This window comes from Camelina sativa, chromosome 16, assembly GCF_030686135.1.
Source record: "Camelina sativa cultivar CO46 ecotype springtype chromosome 16, ASM3068613v1".
Taxonomy (NCBI): Eukaryota; Viridiplantae; Streptophyta; class Magnoliopsida; order Brassicales; family Brassicaceae; genus Camelina; species Camelina sativa.
The window spans coordinates 18,805,877-18,822,721 of record NC_141895.1 but is presented as its reverse complement, the minus strand read 5'-3'; the positions used below and the strand labels follow the sequence as shown (position 1 = coordinate 18,822,721).

The 16,845-nt window shown below is 38.1% G+C and overlaps 4 protein-coding genes across 5 annotated transcripts; all 4 read right to left on the bottom strand.

Moving 5' to 3' along the window:
- Positions 1 to 5,507: 5,507 nt before the first annotated feature.
- LOC104750680 (putative carboxylesterase 6) lies at positions 5,508 to 7,038 on the bottom strand. The gene has a single exon (XM_010472513.3). It carries the CDS (start codon positions 6,731 to 6,733, stop codon positions 5,714 to 5,716), a length of 1,020 nt encoding a protein of 339 aa, XP_010470815.1. The 5' UTR covers positions 6,734 to 7,038; the 3' UTR covers positions 5,508 to 5,713.
- A 1,573-nt stretch (positions 7,039 to 8,611) lies between these two features.
- Positions 8,612 to 9,257, bottom strand: LOC104750679 (protein PLANT CADMIUM RESISTANCE 11). The gene has a single exon (XM_010472512.2). The coding sequence runs from the start codon at positions 9,228 to 9,230 to the stop codon at positions 8,733 to 8,735; it is 498 nt and encodes a 165-aa protein (XP_010470814.1). The 5' UTR covers positions 9,231 to 9,257; the 3' UTR covers positions 8,612 to 8,732.
- Positions 9,258 to 10,108: 851 nt separating this feature from the next.
- LOC104753689 (aluminum-activated malate transporter 5) lies at positions 10,109 to 12,919 on the bottom strand. Of its 2 annotated transcripts, none has more exons than XR_015585482.1 (6): positions 12,489 to 12,911; positions 11,917 to 12,054; positions 11,559 to 11,828; positions 11,369 to 11,462; positions 11,109 to 11,255; positions 10,109 to 10,872 (listed from the first exon to the last, which is right to left on the bottom strand). XR_015585482.1 is itself a non-coding variant. In XM_019237525.2 (6 exons), exons 1-6 carry the CDS (start codon positions 12,787 to 12,789, stop codon positions 10,258 to 10,260), a joined length of 1,608 nt encoding a protein of 535 aa, XP_019093070.2. In that variant the 5' UTR covers positions 12,790 to 12,919; the 3' UTR covers positions 10,109 to 10,257. The 2 variants fall into 2 exon arrangements, 1 of the variants encoding a protein (XP_019093070.2); XM_019237525.2 differs by having other exon boundaries at positions 11,326 to 11,462; positions 12,489 to 12,919.
- Positions 12,920 to 13,767: 848 nt separating this feature from the next.
- Positions 13,768 to 16,830, bottom strand: LOC104753688 (aluminum-activated malate transporter 5-like). The gene is made up of 6 exons (XM_087493520.1): positions 16,284 to 16,830; positions 15,718 to 15,855; positions 15,354 to 15,623; positions 15,125 to 15,261; positions 14,891 to 15,037; positions 13,768 to 14,579 (listed from the first exon to the last, which is right to left on the bottom strand). The coding sequence occupies exons 1-6, from the start codon at positions 16,600 to 16,602 to the stop codon at positions 13,971 to 13,973; spliced, it is 1,620 nt and encodes a 539-aa protein (XP_087349646.1). The 5' UTR covers positions 16,603 to 16,830; the 3' UTR covers positions 13,768 to 13,970.
- Positions 16,831 to 16,845: the final 15 nt, after the last annotated feature.

Below are 16,845 nucleotides of genomic sequence, written 5' to 3'. Positions count from 1 at the left end.
AGCCCTCTACGCCATCCTCAATGGAATCTGGAGTCGCAAGAGACGAGACATCACTATCTCCAAGCAAGGGCCTAAGTCTGTTCTTATCCGTATACCTTGTGAGGAAACTCGCAGACTGGTTCTCGCCCAGAGGGTGTGGCACATTGAGGGACAATCCATGTTTGTTGCAGATTGGGAACCTGGACTCACCCCGGTGATGCATGAGCTAACAAAAATCCGGTCTGGCTTGAATTTAGAGGCGTTCCTCCTCAGTTCTTCTCACAAGAAGCTTTGGAGCATATAGCAAGTCTTGTGGGACATCCGGTCTTTTGTCACCCTGCCACTATCAACCTCAGAGACTTGGAAGTTGCAAAAGTTTTTACCATTGTAAATATCACCAAGTCGCTTCCGGAAGCAGTTAATGCTCAGTTTGAATCGGGTGAAATTTACAGAATAGAGGTCTCCAGTCCGTGGCTTCCTCCTATCTATGCTCACTGTCAAGGAGTAGGTCACTCCATCAAGCGATGCCCCACGGCTCCGATACTCTGTAATTTCTGTAAGTCAACCACTCACTCTAGGGAGGACTGCACTCATGGCAAGAGCGTCTCAAAACCTTTACCTGCTGATCCAGTGGTGCAAAAAAGGAAAAATCCTCAGAGAAGACGTAAGGAGCAATCAAAAAGAAACTCTCTAGCTCTAGAGAAAACTTCCTCAGGTAATCCTCATCAAGAAGGAACTCTGGAACTGGACATTGGCCTCAATACTGCTTCTAATCCTGGAAAAAAAGGGAAGACTAAATCCTCTTCCAAGCGCGTCCAATCCTTGTCTTCCTCCTCTTCAGAATACGGCTCTCCATAGGAATCCTCTTCTTCCGACCCCCCATCCGAAGAAGATGATAATCCAGACGATAATGCGGAATTTATGAAGGTTCTATCTAAGAAGAAACTAAGAAAAGAGAGACGTTTTGAGCAGACTTCCTCAGGGAAGGGGACACTAACCAAATCTTCTCATTAATGGTAAATGTAGACATAGTGTAAAGCGAAGAAGCTTCAGGAAATGGCTACAACAGCATAAGGCGGTTTTTGGCAGCCTTATAGAGACTCGTGTCAAACAACACAAATCTCTGAAATATGTGCAGTCTACTTTTGCGGATTGGAATTTTGCAGCCAACTATGAGTTTGCAGAGCTAGGAAGGATATGGATTGTCTGGCATCCGTCAGTGAAGATTACCATTCATTCGAAGTCTAAGCAGATGGTAACTTGTATCGTCCACTTACCAAAGGAGGATAGCGAGATTGTTGTGTCTTTTGTGTATGCTGTCAATTGCAGGATTGGGAGACAATTACTGTGGGAGGAATTGTGCAATCTGTCTCGAGATTCTGCTGTGTACTCTCGGCCTTGGGTGGTTATGGGAGATTTCAATCAAACTCTAAATCCTGCTGAACACTCTTCTGGAGGCACTCGTATAAAGAAAGGGATGAAGGAATTCAAAGATTGCCTTTCTTATGCCAATCTTCAGGACCTTACCTTAAGGGGGACCATTTCACTTGGTGGAACAATCAGGAGCTTAATCCGATTGCCAAAAAGCTGGATAGAGTCCTGATCAATGATGAATGGATGGTCAAATATCTTTTATCCTTCTCATTGTTTGCGGAGCCTGATTTCTTTGATCACTCTCCTGCTGTCGTGGACTTAAGAAATCGACAATAGGGTCGAAGGCACTTTATGATTTCCCATTTCCTCCTCCAAAATGAAGAGTTCATCCCTGGACTCCTCAACTACTGGCATAATGCAGACTTCAATTGCACTGCACAGTTCACACTGGTCAGGAAGCTAAAAGAGCTGAAAGGGATTTTTCGTGACTTAAACAAGGAAAAGTACTCGGGGTTAGAAAACCGTACAAGAGAAGCTCAGGATTTTCTTCACCAATGTCAAGCTTTGTTGCTGAGTGACCCCTCAAGAATCTCAGCAGCTCAGGAGAAACAGGCTCACCAGAAATGGATGACTCTTGCCCTCGCTGAGGAAAAATTCATTTATCAGAGATCCAGAATTAAGTGGTTTGAGTGTGGAGATCTTAATACTGCTTTTTTCCACAGGGTTATGGCGACCCGCAGAGCACAGAACCAGATACATTATCTCATCAATGATCAAGGTCAGAGGTTAACTAGTCCTGAGGAGGTGAAAACTCATTGTGTGTCCTACTACCAGGACCTGATTGGAGGGCACCCTATTCCATTTTCCAATCCTGAAATTGAGAGAATCAGGGATCTCATCCCTTTCAGACTGGAGGAAAACTTCCAGAGGTCCCTAGTTGCTGACATCATGGATGCAGAAATAAAGAGAGAATTCTTCTCCATGCCAACAAACAAAACCCCGGGACCAGACGGTTTTACTGGAGAGTTCTTCTAAGCTTCTTGGGACATCATCGGGAACGACCTTATAGCGGCAGTCAAGGAATTCTTTCGAACTGGTAACCTTCTCAAACAAGTCAATGCCACTGCTCTCATTCTAATCCCTAAAGTGATAAGAGCAGATAAGATATCAAACTTCAGGCCCATCTCGTGTTGTAATGTCCTTTACAAGGTCATTTCCAAAATCTTAGCTCGCCGAATGGAGGATATCCTCCCCCTGATGATCTCTAACTCTCAGTCTGCCTTTGTTAAAGGTCGACTAATAGTGGAGAACGTCTTGCTCGCCTCAGAAATGGTGCAAGGTTTTGGCAGGAATAATGTCACGTCAAGGGCGCTGTTAAAGGTAAATTTGAGGAAGGCCTTTGATTGTGTGAGATGGGACTTCGTTCTGAAGATCCTGGAGATTGCTCAATTTCCTCCCCGTTTCATTAACTGGGTGAAGCAGTGTGTTACTACCACATCTTTCTCCATCAACATCAATGGAGAGCTTTGCGGCTATTTCAAGGGAGGAAGGAGACTTAGACAGGGAGATCCTCTCTCCCCTACCCTCTTTGTAATCGCCATGGAAGCTCTATCCAGCCTTCTTACCCAATGTTTTGACACTGGCTCCATAGGTTATCACCCCCTGGGAAGGAATCATATCCTCTCGCACCTGGTTTTTGCGGATGACTTAATGATTTTCTTTGATGGAAGTAACTCCTCTCTGCATGCAATTGCTACTCTCTTGGATGAATTCAAGGATCTCTCGGGACTGAGTATGAATAGGGACAAGTCCACTCCTTTTGTAGCTGGAGTCTCAGACCAGCTTCGCGACCAGTTGTCACTCCACGGTTTCGAGTATGGGTCATTCCCTGTCCGATACCTAGGACTTCCTCTCCTCCACCGTAAGCCCAGGAAAGCTGATTACTCTCCACTTCTGGACAATATCAAAGCTCGGTTCTCCTCCTGGTCCACTAAGGTTCTCTCCTTTGCGGGTCGTCTCCAGCTCATCTCTGCGGTGATTTACAGCTGTGTCAACTTATGGTCCTCTGCCTTTGCCCTCTCTAAAGGCTGTCTTTGCCTCATAGAATCCATGTGCAATGCTTTCCTTTGGTCAGGGAGTCTGGAAAAACGCGCAAATGCAAAGGTCTCATGGAAGAATATTTGTCTTCCTAAAAATGAAGGTGGTCTTGGCCTAAGAAACTTCTCTGTCTGGAATAAGACACTCAATTTGAGGTTGATGTGGCTTCTTTTCACGAATAGTGGATCCCTTTGGGTGGCTTGGATGAGAGAGCATATGCTCAAAGCTAACAACTACTGGTCAGCTGAGGATAGTTCCGAGGCTTCCTGGATGTGGAAATTTCTTCTCGCCCTGAAACCTCTGGTAAAGACTCTTATGGGATGCAATATAGGTGACGGAAAAATGGCAAGCTATTGGTTTGATAATTGGAGTCAGGCAAGACCATTGATCGATCTCATTGGTCAAGACGGTCCTCGCCTTATGGGCATTCCCAAGGATGCGTCTGTCATCTAGGGAACTGGTCCTCAAGGATGGAGGCTTCCATCTTCCAGAACCAGAAACCCTCTTCTCCAATCAATCTGGTACTATCTCCTACAGCTAAATACCCCGGTGGAGTCTGCAGGTCCTGATTCTTACACTTGGGGGCCCAAAGGTGACAGAAAATAGTTTTTCAGCACAAAAATAACTTGGAATGTGTTGCGTCCTTCAGCAGAGATAAAAGAGTGGTATAAAGCTATCTGGTTTAAGAAAGGCATACCCAAGCACTCCTTCACGTTCTGGGTGGCCAATCTCAACAGACTTCCGGTCAAAGCGAGAACTGCAAACTAGGGAAGGGATACGGATACAAATTGTCTTATGTGCTCTGCTGGACTCGAGAACATGGAGCATTTGTTCCTGCATTGTGCATATGCTCAATATATGTGGGGCCTAGTTTTCTCTAGACTTGGTCTCCCAAACCTCATATTTGCATCTTGGCAAACCTTGATCAGTTGGCTCATAGGTAACTCGGCAGGATTACCCTCCACGCTCAATAAAATGGTCTCCCAAGCCACAATCTATCTCCTCTGGAAGGAACGCAACTCTCGATCTCATGGTGGTCCACCAGACTCGCCTGACTCGCTGTTCAGACTTTTTGACAGAAGAATCAGAAACATCCTCTTAGCTCATCAATATAGCAAACAAGGTAAAGGACTATTACTCAAATGGCTAGCACACCTCTACTGAGAATATTCGGTTATTGTAATCAGAGCTTTCCTATCGGAAGCTTATTTCTCCTATAATCTACGGTTTTTTTATTTTTTTTTGGGGTATAGTTACCTATTTAAACTCTTGTAAACCTCAAGTTCCTTTTGGTAATATAACTAACAGTTATCAAAAAAAAAAAAAAAAACTAATTAAGTCCTAAAACGTAAACACTAAATTCTTAATCATAATTCCTAACCCATAACACCTAAACAAAATGGTCTATATATAGTCCACACCATGTTTTCAACTTTGCCATTATATCCAAAGAGAAAAAAGTGGCAGAAAAATAAATGGTCAACGTTAGTGTCTTACATTGATATAATGCTGGTGTTCCAAAAGTCACGAATGATAATAATGCTAATTTTGTACTCTAATAAATAAAATAAAAAACATAGGTTAAAATGGGGAAAGAACAAGAAAATGAGGTTGCCTTCAAAAATCAAAACCAACCACGAACTAGTCTTTTTGTCTACAATTTGTCCGCCACTAGAAGTGTCTGCTTCATTCGAAGACATTATTTAAGTTATTAGTAGTTGTATTCTTTACATGTTTAATCTCAAATCTCAACCTTTTAACAAAAAAGAAATTTGAATTTCATATATATATATATATATATATTTTTTTTTGTGCTTGAGCCTACAAAGTGTTGTCCAGATTAATCAATCCAAGCCATGCACCTATATGGGATATGGCCCATTCCCAACAGTATGCACGCTGCTCTATTGAGAAGTCTGTTTATCTTCTTCTTCTTCCTCTTCTCTCTTTTTTTATTTTTTTTATTTTTTTATTTTAAATATCTTATTTGTTGAAGGTGATCTATTTAAAGTTAACTAAAACAAAATTTTAAAATAATTTATACTACAAAAAAAAACTTTTCGTAAACCAATTTTATAGAGATATGATGATACGTAACAATGAACCTTGATTGAATCAACACAACTTACATCTTCTAGGACTCACTCAAGACTATATTCAATATATGATATACAACATAAAAATATTGTTTAGTAGTATGATACAAATATATAAGAGAGAGCCACTATGAAAAAGAAAAAAAAAGATTATACCATAGACAGAACTAATTAAAGGGCTCGTAGTGGTTGATAAAAGCGTCGATGTGGCACAACATCTCTAGAGTTGTGGTGTGCGCAAGCTGATGAGACTTACCGAGAACATGAAACGCGTGACCAACGCCCTTATACACCACGCGCTTGATCACTTCCTCATTACTACCATCGCACATCTCCATGTTTCTGTCCATCAGCAGATCCATCTCCGCCACGCACACCAGCGTCCTCATCATCACCGTTGACGACTTGGTTTTCACCGGCTTACAATATGGATGCTCTCTGTTTGCACCACGTGGCAAAGATAGCCTCCACCACGCGTCAGAAGACGACAGTGTCAGCACCGATCTTTTGTTGTTTCCCACGCGCTTCTCGCTCTCAGTACGCGCCTCCCCGCCGAAGAATGGCTGGATCAGGATGGCTCCTTCTATCTCCAGTGGCTTTAGCTCGGTGGATGCTAATCTTGCTGCGACTTGGTGCGCGATGTTGCCTCCGGCGCTGTCTCCGGCCAAGAAGATCCTGTCAAAGTCACATAGCTTGGCCCACAAGGTATCGTTTCTTGCTTTGTTCAGCCAAAGAATGGCATTGACCCCGTCTTCGTAAGCTGCCGGAAGAGGGTTCTCAGGGGCTAGACGGTAGTTTACAGACATGATCAAACACCGTGAGCGAGCGGACAATCTAGCCAAGAACTCGTGGTAACACGACCAAGAAGATGAGCCGATGCAGAATCCTCCACCGTGGAAGTAGACAATCAAAGGTAACTTAGAGACGGACGACTTGGTCGTCGTTGTCATCATCGGGACATAGAGACGTGCCCTTACGTTGGTCAACTTGTCTATGACAATATCGGAGCAAGCCACGCCGAGCTCGAGGGGTAGTGAGGTACCCACACACGGCACGACTTGAGTTCGTTCCACGTGGCCGTCTTTGTAAACTTTTATAAGGCCTTCAACTTCGTCTACGACCGGTCCATGAATTTTTGTGCTATTAGGGTTAATGGTGGTCACATGGGTCAATGTGGTGGCTCCCATGTTTCTGATTTTTATGAATGATTTTTGCAAGTTTCGTGACACAAAGAGAGCTTTCTTAGTAGAGTTTGGGAGATTGATGTAGTTGGAGACTTCTTATATAGGAGGAGGTTGTATAATGGAGGGTGATGGAGACGGGTAAGGTCGAAAACATTTTCAACTAAACTTTTTCATCAAAACACTATCAATAATTGAAACCAAACTAAATTTGTTGGCTATTACTCTCTTTGTTATTTATTATGTAGTTGAAATCTCTAGGACCAGAAGGTACCACGTGATTTTCTTCAATATAACAATTTGACGATTAATACTTCTATACGATCTAAGTCACAATTATCTCTGTTTAATTTTTTCCTTTTTTTTTTGAATGTATTAATTTCTCTAAAACTTTATTTTAAAGAAATTGTCGTCACTGCTGATACAACAGAAACGTGTGAATAAGACTTAGAAAAGGGTTGTTCTTATCCAATGAGCGTGGGAGGCAAAACTCAACGTGACTATTTCGTTGTGAGCTAGTCGATGGACTGTAGTGATATTATTATTATTTTCTCTTATAGCTTTCCATTCACCAAATCGTATGATAAATAATATATATTGGAAAAGATGAAAGTGGCACGTGGACATGAAAGATTGTGGTGGTGGGTGATAGTCTCCCATTTTTCAACGGCATAGAGTCAGACGAAGTATGGGACTGGTTGTGAAGGGTTTTGTCAAAATGCACTTACCAAAAAGATGCATTGCCCACTTTTGTTCTACATTGTTCATGCACCAATCTTTTCATTTTCTTTTTGTTTATTTTAGTATCTACGTAAAGTAAAGGAAACATTTCTACATGCTTTTCATTTTTTATGAAACATTTTATTATGGTATGTGTATTAGTAACAGTTTAGTTGTTTATAATGTACAATTAGCTAGCATCATTAATAAATATTGGGGGTCAAATCTCCATGTTGAAATTAGTAAAATTTCTATTATAGAACTGTTTGGTAATTGGTCTTTAAAAAAAGTTAAATGTAAATGCAAGATTTTTCTGTAGCTAATGGGTATATGATAATGTTGTAAACAGAAATGACTTTTCAAAAAGAAAAATTTGGTGAACGAACCATAATGTAACAATAAATAATGAGGTTATATACAATGTAAATAAGGTTTTTTTTTTTGTGAATACTTTTTACATTCATTCAATAAAAAAGTGGTAACAATAAATGCATGCTGGAGAACTTACTATTTGTTCAAATTATCCTGAAAAGTTGATAGAAGTGTGGTAGTGAAAGTTGATTCGTAATTTCTGTGTTAAGTCAATCAAAGAATGGGCAAGTAGGAGGGAGCTAAGGTGGGATAAATAATGTATATTAATAGGATGATAGTGTTGACAAAAGTAGGACAAACCCATTTTCATGTTTGTTGAGTTCGATTTTTTTTTTTTTTTTATATGTATAAAGGTTTCAAACACAATTATAGTGTTCACTTCCACCAACACAACACGGTCTATAACAGAAAAGTTGTATAATCTTCTATTCAACTTTCTACATATTAAATAAATAAAAAAATTGGTTCACATATTTTGCGGAGATAATTGCACAATATACTTATATAATTTCTTGGCGTTCGTCTTAAACTGGGTTTACATGTTTCCATTTTTTTTATATACATATGAAATGTCCTAAATAATTAAGCTAATATATTTGCAACGTTGAGATCGTTACGATTCCACTAGTGACCTTTAAATATGCATTTTAAAGAAAAGATAAATTTCCATATTGGTTACTTTTGTCTTTTTGAAAGATTCGGTAGAAAAGAATATACCGAGGAAGCTATACACACACGCAGAGAATAAGAATTGTTAATCCGCAAAATATTAAACACACGTACAAAATGAGATACAATATGAAAGGAATTCAAATTACGTACGTAACGGGATACAAACAACTTAAATAGATATGCATAGTTTCTCGGATATATGTAAGCATGTAACTTGTTATTGATATATAGATAACCAAAACTAATTCAATCTAGACATGGGCTCTTGAAACGATGGAGGAGCAGAAGGCGCAGATGCTGATGCAGCCGCCAGTCGTGCTTGTCGTTCCATATTCCCGTGCCACCCGATGGACAAGTCGAAGGCTTTGTTGTTTTGAAGTTGCCTATACTCTTGACAAAGAGCGCATGGCTCGCAGCAAAAGTGGACACAACAGTCACAACAAGGTCTCTCCTTGAGATTGTATTGGGCTCTTAGTTTTGTTCGGTAAAAGCAAGAGTAGAGACTGCTTCCTCCGAACCCGGTCAGCATGAATATGATCATGTACAATGCTCCGCTCACACCACAAGACGTGGATCCTCTGTCTACAACCTCTGCGATGCGTCCAAAGGCAACACATGGACACCAACAAGCCAAGCAACATGAGTTTATGTCCATCCAACATTCGCACAAATCAGTCGACCAAGCCTTGGCCTTGACACGACCTTGGATGGGTTGGTCGCCGTTGGAGGAATTGTTCATGGTACGTATGATCTATGTGTGCTTTGAAGAAACGATGTTTATTAACTGGTGAATCTTTTTTCGATGTTTTAAATATATATATTTGAGGTACCTTTTCATGAACTAACCGTCAGAAACTGCAAGGAAGCACGTAGGGACGGATCGTTTAATTGCTTTTAGTTATTTAAAGCTAAATTGCATCAGTTTCTACATCGAATCATTTATTTGTTTCCTAAAAATAGGCCCATGAATATTTGAAGTTGTTTGTTTTTTTTTTTTTTTTTTTTTTTTTTTTGAGTTTTTGAAAAATTTGTATGGTAATTTGGTGTAAATTTTTAGTTTATGGTTTTAATCTATTTCTAAAAGAATGAAAAAATAACTAATTTTGGCAATACTTTGTAAAAAAACCCAAATAGAAAATTGAGGGTTATATATATATACTCCCTCCATTTCATAATATAGGATGTTTTAGAGGTTTTTGCTTGTTTCATAATATAAGATGTTTTCAATTTTTGAGGCAACTTTTAGACTATTTATATATTTTTTTATTATTATTTATTTTATGTAGTCTTGTTTCTGATTAATTAAACTTTTTAAAAGTAAGCATTTCTTATTATGTTTGCTTTGGCTAAAACATCTTATATTTTGAAACGGAAGGAGTATTTTTTTGATTCAATAATTGGTAAAATAACCTAATATTTATGAAATTTTTGTGTGCAAAATCTTCAATATGTAATAAATTGTTTGAAAATCAAAAATAAAAAAACCACTGTAGAATGTATAAACATTCAAGGGACATACTATACCACTAAAAGTAATCAAAATCCTTGTAAAAACTTTTATCAGAATCAAAATTCAGAGAAAAAAAAATATCTGAAAGTAAAGACTAAAGAGAGTCCTTTCAACATGTAATCAAAATTACTTAACTAGAAGTACATACAAAAAAAAAAATGTAACTTATATATTTGTTTTATTATGCTTTCAAGTCACTTGTAACATTCACAATATACTAAAGTGGCATCACGCCCGAATCACATCTTTTACATATTCAAACTTTTGGAATCTGATCGACAGGATCTTTGAAACCAGCTTTTGTGCTAAGCTCCTCAAAGGCGTTGACAACGTTCTGCAGCCTCGCAACAAACTCGATCAGAAGAGAAGAAAACGTAGCCAAAGACAATGAACTAGCACTTTCGTATACTTTACATTCAATATCATTCACCACAGTACCACCAATGAATGACGCGCTTGGCCACATCTCTCGGCTCTTGAACATCATACTCTCTGTTGACATCCACTTCCGAGATTGGTCATTACTCTGATGATTGTTGTTGTTGTTGTTATCCCAAATCTGGCTTAAGGAGGTGATCACTTTGGTCTCGTCGTCTTTGGCTTCTTGGTCTTTTTCTCGAACTTCTTCAGCTTCAGCTTGCTCTTTAATAGCTGCCCAGCTTTCTGAGTTGACAAGAAGATATGACTTACTGTCTATTTTCATTTGTAGTGCCTCTGCTGCATGTTGAACGTCTTTAAGAATCTCTCCGAGGCTTAGGTTTAGCTTCTCCATTTTCTCAACTTTTTCTCCAAACAAACGTAACACTTTTGCTCCTTCGTTACCAACTCTTCGAAGCTCGTTACTGAAAGCATGTCTTTTCTCTGGAGCTGCCTGCCATATCACACAACCTAAATACGTCACGCATGTATTTTTTAAACAACACTTATAACAACACAGGTTGAGTACTACTAGACTTCTTTCTCAAGTTACTGGATTCATGTGCCCTTTTGGTATAAGGTGAACTGATACGTTTACTTTCTAAATAATCATTTCCCTTATACCAAAAGGGAGCACAATGCATAGTAATATAAAGAGTATTGGTTTCTTTAAACAGTATGATAAGGAACCTGTATCTCTGAAAGAATGCAACCATGCATTGCCATGACTGTGAAAGCGCAATGTCTCACTGCACCACTTAGTTTGACATAGTTTTTCCAGGGATGGTTAAACGTTTTGTAAGGTCCATGTGGAGGCTCCCATATGGCAAAATCAAGCTGCAAAAATAACAGAGGTCCTTTAATGCTATATCACCATAATTCTTAATATTGTACTGCAAAAACATACGAGAGAATCTTCTTGGCCTGTCGATTGAACAGCGGATCTGTACCCGCTGTATAATGGATCATCCGAGGCTTGGTACGTGAGTATCTTCGAGGGTATTCTCTCGTATTCCATACATTCCAAATACCCATTTACACATCCTAAAGAATTTAAACAAAAACCTTAAATAAGGGACACTTAAAAAAAAAAAAAGCTAACCATGATACCAAGTTATGACAGATTATGTTTTATCTAACCTTCTAAGGAGTTTGCCACAGTCTTGAAGTGTTTAGCCACCAGTTTATGGAGATCTTCCCCGGCCCATATCGGAAACAGACATACATTCACAAGCAAACAAATGGTTGCACCAACACATATAAGCAAAATCCTGTAATAAGCAGTGCTTAAGAAATCTCCTGTGTTGTTCCCGGAAACAAGAACGATACAATATGTTATCTTGAACACCCTGAATGCATATTCGTATGGTTTCATGGCCGCGTACAGTTTCAAATAACTAGCACCAAAACCTGATATAGACAAAAGGAAAAGAATAATATGTTTGTATGATTGTATCCTCATTTGTGTGTAATGGAACTGTGGACAATGTTGCAAAACCTGCAAGGAATATGCAGATTACGATGATGACTTCTTCAAAGTCTCCTGCTAAAACAGAGAGCTGCGCGACGCCAAGAGCAAGCCCCACGGCTAGCAATGTGCCTAAAGCTCTATTGAATCCTTTAACCAAAGTTGCTCCTGAAAATTGAACATAAAAGTTACTCAAAAGTATAAGAACTGATCTGAACAAAACAGTATAATAATACAAGTCAATAAGTAAATCTGAACAGAGCAAATAGAAAAAGAATGAAGCCAGAAATATAAGAAGGGAATTAGTAAGTTCCAATATAATTGGTGTCTTTATTTCATAAAAAGAAAACACGAAAATATCCAATCTAAGTAACAAACAAGCAAATAAAGTATAAAAGTTGATTTGAAAATGTGATTATCACTTAATAAGAACCAATCAGAATGGAAAGATTGAATCCAAAAATAAAAAAAAGGAAACAGTCTTAGAATTAAACGATTTGGTTCACATGTGCAAGTGTCTTGAATTCAAGATTCTCCAATAAACATATCACAAAACTTAAAGATCCAATCATAAACTAGGCTCAGAGTTTAGGAATCAATACCAACGTAATACTCGAAAATGAGGACAACAGTGAGGATAGCCCAAATTGCAAATTTACTAGCATCTTGAAGCGGCTCTTTGAGGAAGATGAGAAAGGAACAGAGTGCCAGAGCAATCCCCATCTTGAATGAGAAGTAAAGCTTCCGACGATCAGAATGTCCCATCGCGTACAACTTAGCCGGAGCCTTGTAGAGAGCCCTCCACGAGCAACACCGGTACTTGGAGTCACCACCATCGGCTACGTGGCTAGACTGCCAAAGAAGCTTCTCTCTGTTTTGCTCTGGGACTGGGAGTGATCCCATTTGGCCTCCCAGAAATTATTGTGACAAATTTACAGAACCTAAGAGATTCTTGTGGTCCTTAAAAATAGAGAGAGATGTTTTAGAGATTTGTTTTGTTACTATACGATCAATCAATGCATGCCTTTGGTTCATCATCTCAATAGTTTTATATACCTATTAAGCACCACGAGTGTCCAAAAAACTTTTACAAATTGATTTTTTTTTTTTTTTTTTTTTTTTTTGACGTCAAAATTACAAAATACAAATTGATTTAAAATGTGAGGAACTGAGAATAAAAACTTTTGTGGACGTGTAATGTATGAATGTGACAAATTGTATTTTTTTGTTTGGATTTTATTATTGATTAATTTGGTTCTAATTATATATATATATATATATATATATATATATATATGTAAAAATAGACTAACATAGTAAGTATTATAAATCTCAAAACCTCCACGTTTTTAGCTAAATGGTGGAATTACATTTTTGCTCAGCTACATAATAATTTTGATAATAACAAGATTTACTAAGTTTTTTGTTTGTTTGTTAAAGCTAAACATTAAACATATTTGATGAGTAAGATTGTCCCAAGAATAAAAGAACAGATTAGATAAACAACCTGAGAATTAAAAATTTTGTGGACATGTCTAATGTAATGTAAATGGAGCGATAGGACTCAGAGTCTCAGACAAGTAACCCCGTATTACTGGCGGACGCGGACCTATATGAGAGGAAGGGGACCAAGGTAAAATTCTAAAAAAAACATTTTGCATATAAATTCCAAAAGTTTCAACAGCAAAATTGGTCTTCCTCTAGATGTTGACACTTGACACCCAAACCAAGTTCGATTCTCCTATATCACATTAAGATTTTTTTTTTTTTTTTTTTTTTTTTCCAACTGTTTCATTTTTTTGATCCTGGTAAAATTTTCGTCTGGGTCCGGAAAAAACTGTGCAAATACTTATGTCAGAGTCAAAATTAAAAAAAAAATAATAATAGAATATCCATTTTTTATTATTATTATCATTAATAGAAAACAGTCCTTTAAACATGTAATCAAAATGATTTAACCAGAAATACACAAAACAAAAGAATAATGTAACTAATATTTGTTTTATGATACTTTCAAATCACTTGCAACATTCATGATAATACTAAGGTGGCACCACGCCCCCCAAATCACATCTTCTACACATTCAAACCTTAGGAATCTGATCGACAGGATCTTTGAAACCAGCTTTTGTGCTAAGCTCCTCAAAGGCGTTGACAACATTCTGCAGCCTCGCAACAAACTCGATCAGAAGAGAAGAAAACGTAGCCAAAGACAACGAACTCGCACTTTCGCATACTTTACATTCGATCTCATTCACAACCGTACCACCAATGAAGGACGCGCTTGGCCACACCTCCCGGTTCTTGAACATCATACTCTCTGTTGACCTCCAATTCCGAGAGTGATCATTACCCTGATGATTGTTGTTGTTATCCCAAATCTGGCTTAAGGATGTAATCACTTTGGTCTCGTCGTCTTTGGCTTCTCGTTCTTTTTCTCGAGCTTCTTCCGCTTCAGCTTGCTCTTTAATAGATGCCCAGCTTTCTGAGTTGACAAGAAGATATGATTTACTGTCTATCTTCATTTGTAGTGCCTCTGCTGCATGTTGAACGTCTTTAAGAATCTCTCCGAGGCTTAGGTTTAGCTTCTCCATTTTCTCAACTTTTTCTCCAAACAAACGTAAAACTTTTGCTCCTTCGTTACCAACTCTCCGAAGCTCGTTACTAAAAGCATGTCTTTTCTCTGGAGCTGCCTGCCATATCACACAACCAAAAATGTCACGTATCATTTAACAGAGGTGTAAAAGATTTTCTTAGAAGTTTTTTAAATGTGTAAAGAAACCTAAAACAAGACCTATAACAAAACAGGTGGAGTACTACTAGACTTCTTTCTCAAGTTACTTGATTCATGTGCCCTTTTGGTAAAAGGTGAATTGATACGTTTACTTTCTAAATAATCATTTACCTAATATCAAAAGGGACCAATAATAATAAAAAAAAAAAAAAAAAAAAGGGACCAATAACATAAAGAGTATTGGTTTCTTAAAATAGTATGATAAGGAACCTGTATCTCTGAAAGAATGCAACCATGCATTGCCATGACTGTGAAAGCACAATGTCTCACTGCACCACTTAGTTTGACATAGTTTTTCCAGGGATGGTTAAACGTTTTGTAAGGTCCATGTGGAGGCTCCCATATGGCAAAATCAAGCTGCAAAGAACAGAGGTTTTTTTAATGCTATATATATCATTATAATTCTAGATATTGTAAGTTGTTGTCTCTACTGCAAAAACATACCAGAGAATCTTCTTGGCTTGTTGATTGAACAGCTGATCTGTACCCGCTGTATAATGGATCATCCGAAGCTTGGTACGTGAGAATCTTCGAGGGTATTCTCTCGTATTCCACACATTCCAAGTAACCATTCACATATCCTAAAATATAAAACATGCACAAACCTGAGATAAGGGACATTGAAATAATAAGCGCCAACCATCTTATGACAGATTATGTATTTATCTCTAACCTTCTAGGGAATTTGCCACAGTCTTGAAGTTTTTAGCCACCAGTTTATGGAGATCTTCCCCGGCCCATATCGGAAACAGAAATAAATTCACAAGCAAACAAATGGTTGCACCAAGAACAATAAGCAAGATCCTGTAGTAAGCAGTGCTTAAGAAATCTCTCGAGTTGTTCCCGGAAACAAGAACGATACAATATGTCAACTTGAACACCCTGAATGCGTATTCGTATGGTTTCATGGCCGCGTAGAGTTTCAAATAACTAGCACCAAAACCTGATATAGACAAAGAAACACTAATGTTAGCTAGTATTCTCATTTTTTTGTAATGGAAATGTGGCAATACATATAAGTGAAAATGTTGCAAAACCTGCAATGAATATGCAGATTACAATGACGACTTCTTCAAACTCTCCTGCTAAAAGAGAGAGCTGCGCGACGCCAAGAGCAAGTCCCCCAGCTAACAATGTGCCTAAAGCTCTATTGAGTCCTTTAACCAAAGTTGCTCCTGCAAATTGAACATAAGAGTGACTCAAAAGTATAAGAATTGATCTAAAAATGTAAATAAAACAGCAAAATGCAAGTCAAAAAGTAAATCTGAACAGAGGAAATAGAAAAAGACTGAATCTATATATAAAAAAAAAAATTAGTAATCAACCAATTGGTGTCTTTATTTCCATAAAAAGAAACAAGCAAACAAAGTATAAGAGTTGATCTGAAAATGTGATTAATACATTAAATGTAATCAGAGCCAATTAATCCAAATGGAAAGATTGAATCCAAAAAAAAAAAGTGAACAGTCTTTGGATTAAGAGAAACTTGACTAGATTTGGTTCACATGTGCAAGTGTCTTGAGTTAAAGATTCCAATAAACAAATCACAAAACTTAAAGATCCAATCATAAACTAGGGTCAAATTAAAGTTAAGGATCAATACCAACGTAATACTCGAAAATGAGGACAACAGTGAGGATAGCCCAAACTGCATATTTACTAGCATCTCGAAGCGGCTCTTTGAGAAAGATGACAAAGGAACATAGTGCGAGAGCAACCCCCATCTTGAAAGAGAAATAAAGCTTCCGACGATCAGAATGTCCCATCGCGTACAACTTAGCCGGAGCCTCGTAGAGAGCCCTCCAAGAACAACACCGGAAGAACTTAGAGTCATGACGACCATCGGCTACGTCGCTGGAGTACTGCCACAGAAGCTTCTCTCTGTTTTGCTCCGGGAGTGATGATCCCATTTGGCCTCCCATTATTATTTTTGTTTCCAGAAATTATTCTGACAAATTCTACAGAACCTTGAGAGATTCTTTTCGTCCTTACAAATAAGAGAGATGTTTCTTGGTATAGTGTTTATCAAGGATTTGTTTTGTACTAGTACAAAATCAATGCATGCCTTTGGTTCATCATCTCTAAAATTTATATATATGTTTTTTTTTATGAATATATTATTTGTCGCAACTAGTCTACATTATAGTTTTGATGATTACCCCATT

What these genes read in the sequence shown, in the direction of transcription:
- LOC104750680 (XM_010472513.3), bottom strand. Translation starts at nt 6,733, where the DNA reads ATGGGAGCCACCACATTGACCCATGTGACCACCATTAACCCTAATAGC.
- LOC104750679 (XM_010472512.2), bottom strand. Translation starts at nt 9,230, where the DNA reads ATGAACAATTCCTCCAACGGCGACCAACCCATCCAAGGTCGTGTCAAG.
- LOC104753689 (XM_019237525.2), bottom strand. Translation starts at nt 12,789, where the DNA reads ATGGGATCACTCCCAGTCCCAGAGCAAAACAGAGAGAAGCTTCTTTGG. An exon ending in TGTGGCAAACTCCTTAGAAG is followed by an intron (nt 11,463 to 11,558) that starts GTTAGATAAAAC and finishes TAAATTCTTTAG; the next exon opens with GATGTGTAAATGGGTATTTG. An exon ending in GCATTCTTTCAGAGATACAG is followed by an intron (nt 10,873 to 11,108) that starts GTTCCTTATCAT and finishes GTGATATGGCAG; the next exon opens with GCAGCTCCAGAGAAAAGACA.
- LOC104753688 (XM_087493520.1), bottom strand. Translation starts at nt 16,602, where the DNA reads ATGGGAGGCCAAATGGGATCATCACTCCCGGAGCAAAACAGAGAGAAG. An exon ending in AATCTGCATATTCATTGCAG is followed by an intron (nt 15,624 to 15,717) that starts GTTTTGCAACAT and finishes TGTCTATATCAG; the next exon opens with GTTTTGGTGCTAGTTATTTG. An exon ending in TGTGGCAAATTCCCTAGAAG is followed by an intron (nt 15,262 to 15,353) that starts GTTAGAGATAAA and finishes TTTATATTTTAG; the next exon opens with GATATGTGAATGGTTACTTG.